This window comes from Nicotiana tabacum, chromosome 18 (assembly GCF_000715075.1).
Source record: "Nicotiana tabacum cultivar K326 chromosome 18, ASM71507v2, whole genome shotgun sequence".
NCBI classification, from domain to species: Eukaryota; Viridiplantae; Streptophyta; class Magnoliopsida; order Solanales; family Solanaceae; genus Nicotiana; species Nicotiana tabacum.
In genome coordinates, this window is record NC_134097.1 from 151,517,880 (window position 1) to 151,523,134 (window position 5,255).

Genomic DNA, 5,255 nt, shown 5'->3' on the forward strand with positions numbered 1-5,255 from the left:
AAAAGAAAGGACAAAAAACAAAAACAAAAAAAAGAGTATAAATTGAATTTCTTTATTATTATTGGCTCCAAATTTGAATACGCTGAAATATATTTTATCTATTACTATATTATCTATCATTAATTTTTTTTTATTTGTATACTGAAAGATTTACAATCTCTTAGCAGGCGTTTGAACATAAAAATTATGATTTTTTTTTAAAAGAAATAGTATTTGGAGTTAAGTTGAAAAATTATTTGAAATTTGAAATTGTATTTGGACATGCATTTCACTTGAAAAAATATTACAGTTTTGTGATTGGGGAAAAATAATTTTGAAAATTTTGAAAAAGTGGTTTTGGAAAAACTCATTTTCGAATTTTTTCAAAAACTTGCAAAATTTCATGCACAAACACATTTTTAAAAATAAAAAATTGGAAAAAAAAATAAAAAAAATATACACACACACACACACACACACACACACACACACACACACACACATATATATATATATATATATATATATATATATATATATATATATATATATATATATATATATATATATATATATATATATTAGTACCTTTTATTAAGGTCTAATGTTTGTTAAGAAAAAATTAGCTTGCTAGAGATTTATATGTTATCAGCAAATACAGAGAACTTTTAGTATTAGATCAATTATTCTTTATAATGTTTGATTGAAATGAGCTTAATGGCTTTTATGCGGTTCTAACCATCTAATAGCTCACAATGTTTCATTGTATGCTTCTACCAATTATCGGGTATACCAATAAAGATGTAAGGTCTTTATAGGACAAACACAAGTAGATTAGCATCTGGCTATAATCTGCCTATGGAGATTTGCAGAAAATTAAGGAGAAGCCAAAGATTTGTTACATGAAAGATGCTATATGAAAAGCAAGTCTCAACTACCTTACAACTTGGGCATAATTCCAAAAGGTATTAAATTTGCAATTTCAAATCACATTGTTCTTGAAAGAGTGGAATGAAATAATCTTGAAAAAATCAAAGTTTGCCACCCCCTATAATTAGATCTGTTTCTCTAGCTTTAGTCTCTAAGGATACCATTAGGGTTGATGGAAATAAAATAGCTTCAGAGACATGACATCTTTTCATGATGTAGAGGACATTGAGAATGTCATTTAAAGTGTTATAGCCTATAATTATACAACAACAATAACAACATACTTAATGTAATCTACTAAGTATGGTTCCGGAAAGGTAGTGCGAACGCAGAATTTACTCTGACCTTGTAAAGATAGAGAAGTCATTTCCGACTCTCGGCTCAAGACAAACATAATCACAACAGTAATAAAAAGAATATATAATAGCGAAGAAACCATAAAAGAAGCAGGAACTTGATATTTTGAAAAGCCATGGCCTATAATTATAGTCACTTCATATTTGATACTTTGCCTTAATGATAACACCATATTCCAACATGGGGGCCAAAAGGAAACAAGGAAAATGAAAAAAAAATAGAAATTAAAAAAAAGAAAAAAAGACAAACATTATGTTAAAAATGGTCTAAGAGTTTCCTCAAAAGTAAGGTACAAACATCAAAAGCATTAGATACAAAATCTTGAACCAATTGTCTACCCCACAACAAAAGGCAAAAGAGAAAACTAATTATAAAGTAGTCAACTCAGCATACATAACTACATATCATAATTATATCTCATAATTATATGTTTAGACATTTACAATATGGTTAATAATGGTCATCATCATCTCTCGAGGGGTCAGCTAGAGATGTGCTATATAAAGATGTATAGTAAAAAAAAAAAAAAAGAGGGGAAAAAAAAAAGCAGACAATAAAGTAAGATCTTGATTGCAAATATTAGAAAAGACTAGGCAAAGCATGCTAGTCAAGCAACTAGCTAGCTAAATAATTACTAACTACGTTGCACGAACTCTTCAAAAATATTGTCGTATTTATGTCGGATTCTCCAAAAATATATACTACTTTTAGAGGATTCGACTCGCATCCAACGATATTTTTGAAGAGTCTGAACTACATAAATTACTAGCTAGCATGACCATAAGGACTCCCCCATATTAGCGTGATCAACCACCATGTCCATGGTAAAAAGGGACATGGTTGGTTGAGTTTGAGTGTGTCGGGACGATGGCGACACGTTTTCCGGCGAGTTTTCGGCCGTGCCGCCGCCGCTAGACATGGACGAAAATTGTCGCATCCTCATGTGTACAACCTCAGCTTGTGCAATTGCCAATTGTGTTTGGAGATGGTCAATTTGTTGTTGCAAAGATGATATAGCTCCAACACAACCATAAACTGGATCTCTAACTCTAGCATTTGCCTCATACACCATTGAACTCACGGCATCGCCCCGTTGATGCTCCGGTAACTCCTACAAAAATATTAAAAATAATTATTTGTACCTGATATTTATATCAATTCATGCAATTAACTCAGTATTCAATGGCGGAGCTAGGGACGTAAGGGTTCATCCGAACAGATGGACCCCTTTGCAGGGAATTATACTATATAAAATGTGTGTGTATATATATATACATAAAGATATTGCATCCCTCGGCTTCTCCGCTTGTTTAAACTTTTTATAATCCCTTGATGAAAATTATAGCTCTACAACTGTTTGTATTACATACAAATCAAAGTGATGATATGTTACTTAACCATCTTTTTAATGTAAAGATGGAATGCGGGTAAGTTTTTTTTTGGGCAATATACCATATTTTGTCCATATAAGATTGTACAATCACCATCCATAATAGAAACTTAATTATTTTATTTTCTATTTTCTATTAATTTGCCCCCCCCCCCAAACCAAAAGAGGGGGTGAATAAGGTATTTTAGTCTGAAATTTTTTCGATGGAAGTGGCATAAATTTAATTTCTAGCCCTAAAATTTGACAAAATGAAATGCAATAGTGATGTCATGATTACACCAAAAGAAATCTTGTTTAAGCCCTCAAAGAAAAGAGTAAAGTAAAAACCTGAACTTTTAACATAGAATTTCTGTCTTTTAAGTGGGAACTCACCCTATTAAAACAAGGAAAAAATTGCTAATGATGCACTTTTCTAAAATTACTTTGGGATAACAAATCTTTGACTATATTCTTATGCTTATGTACCACAAGAGAAAAATAAGACAAATGTTAAAAGACTTTGTTTACAAAGACTCACTTTTCTTTATTCTTTTTCCAATATTTATCTCTTCTGCTCCTAATTAATTATTTGGAAAACGTTCTTGAATTATTTAAACAAATTAAGTTAAAATAATATAATGTATTAGACTCAAGATGGGTCAAGACAGAGACGACATAAAAAAATTCAGTAAATTATTTTAAAATTTAATAAATAATAAATAAAATCAAAGGTATGATGTTACCTAAAGTAACCGTTTTCAGCCGTCATAGAGCTAATAATGGAGAATATTAAAAAAGAATTTACTGTTCCCACTTCCCACAAATAATAGAAAAAAAATATTTACAGAAATCTTATCGGTGTATTTTACTTTTATCACGTTAAAAGTTTTTTGGGTCAAAATTTTCATACTGATAGTCATCTCTAACTTTGACTCTAATCCAAAAAAACAAAACTGTTTAGTATTCTTGGGGTGTGATATAACGTTAAATTGGGTTCTCAAATGCAAAACAAACAAATCTTTGTGGGTCAGAAATCCATTTTTTATAAATATAAAGGGCATACTCAACGTGCAAGTAAAGAATGGCCCACTTAAAGTAAGGAAGATACAAAATTAGAGGCAAATCATGCCAAAAATCATGATATTAAAAGTGAAATGACGAGAGTTAGCATCTGAAATAGTGTTCTATAATAAAATGCCGAAAGTTATGCAATTAAATTGCTGTGTAAAATTAGACTAGCCAATTCATATAATCATAAGTTTAAACTTTAGGTGAGTCTCTATTACTAGTAAACTTTAAAAAAAATCATAAATATTTTAAACATATTTTTATACGGGTGCCTATAAATACAAATCTTTAAAAATTGGCCTTCTTTTAGCAGTTGTCACTTTGTCCTAAAATCTAAGCTATATTTCCTACTTAGATTTTTGATAAAAACATTTTTTCATACAACACTAACAATAACTATATCTCAGTTCCAACAACAACATTCTTTAATAAGCAAGGTAAAATGCATGAATGAGGCTTAACTAGACATTATTAAAAAAGAGAGCATTCCCGTTCACGCAAGTTTTCGAGGAAGAGTCACATTCAATCAGAGGGTGTAATGTATGCAGCATACCCTAATACAGTAGTTAATTTTACGACATGAATCCATAATGTCAAACGTAAACAATTTTATCGTTGTTCCAAGGTTCCCCTGTTTAATTAGACATGATGCAGGAACGAAATTAAATTAAAATTGTTCACGTAGGGTTGGGAAGGGTCGCATTCCAAGGGGAGCAATGTAGGCAGTCTATTCTGATGCAAGCATCAGTAGCTAGTTTCATGGTACGAACCCATACATAACCTATATATAGGTCAAACGAAACAACGTCTTTATCGTTGTTCCAAGACTCTCCTCCACTTAATTAGACATAATGCAAGAAGGAAATTAAAATTATTAGACTTAGGTCTCTTACCTGAAGCATCTTGTTAACATTGCTAGCACCAAAGACTTTATGCACACTAGCAAATTTCTGTGGCTCATCAGCTGGAAAATAAGGAGAAAATACACAATCTTGTGCACATCTTCTCCTTAGCAATTTACAAGCTGCACAAGGAGAAGCTGCACTTTGTTTTCTACCACTCTCCTTCATTTTCCAAAACTCTTTAACTTTACTCAAATTACTTCAGATATTTGACTACTTATATATAATTGAGTACTTTTTTTCTTAGCTTCATTCACACAAAAGTTTAACTACCTTAAAAAGTTTTATACTAACTGCCACTGTCAGTTTTTGCAGGTTTATATCTGAAAAGTGTAGTGAGAAATGGAAGCAATTACTTAAAATAAAGAAGAGTAAAGGGAAAGAAGGTTTTAAAAAGGGAAAATTGGTTGAAGGGAGGGAGGGAGGTTAGAGGTTAGATGTTATATAGAAAAGTTTAGGTGGCAGAAAATCTTTTGTAGGACCTACTAAGAAAAGCTTTAGATTTGTGGTATTAAAAATCATCTTTTATATATATATATATATATGTCATTTGGATTTTTTTTTCCACGTACCTTTGTTTTATAGTATTACTAAAGAAGGTCAGACCAATCAGGGTTATAGTGGAGTGGTCAGTACTCTTTCATCCTTAA

The 5,255-nt window shown here is 31.0% G+C and overlaps 1 protein-coding gene across 1 annotated transcript; it reads right to left on the reverse strand.

Annotated features, from left to right (window-relative positions):
- Positions 1 to 1,656: 1,656 nt before the first annotated feature.
- Positions 1,657 to 5,008, reverse strand: LOC107812967 (LOB domain-containing protein 4-like). Its single transcript, XM_016638154.2, has 2 exons — positions 4,597 to 5,008; positions 1,657 to 2,377 (listed from the first exon to the last, which is right to left on the reverse strand). Exons 1-2 carry the CDS (start codon positions 4,771 to 4,773, stop codon positions 2,036 to 2,038), a joined length of 519 nt encoding a protein of 172 aa, XP_016493640.1. The 5' UTR covers positions 4,774 to 5,008; the 3' UTR covers positions 1,657 to 2,035.
- Positions 5,009 to 5,255: the final 247 nt, after the last annotated feature.

What these genes read in the sequence shown, in the direction of transcription:
- LOC107812967 (XM_016638154.2), bottom strand. Translation starts at nt 4,773, where the DNA reads ATGAAGGAGAGTGGTAGAAAACAAAGTGCAGCTTCTCCTTGTGCAGCT. An exon ending in ATGTTAACAAGATGCTTCAG is followed by an intron (nt 2,378 to 4,596) that starts GTAAGAGACCTA and finishes ATATTTTTGTAG; the next exon opens with GAGTTACCGGAGCATCAACG.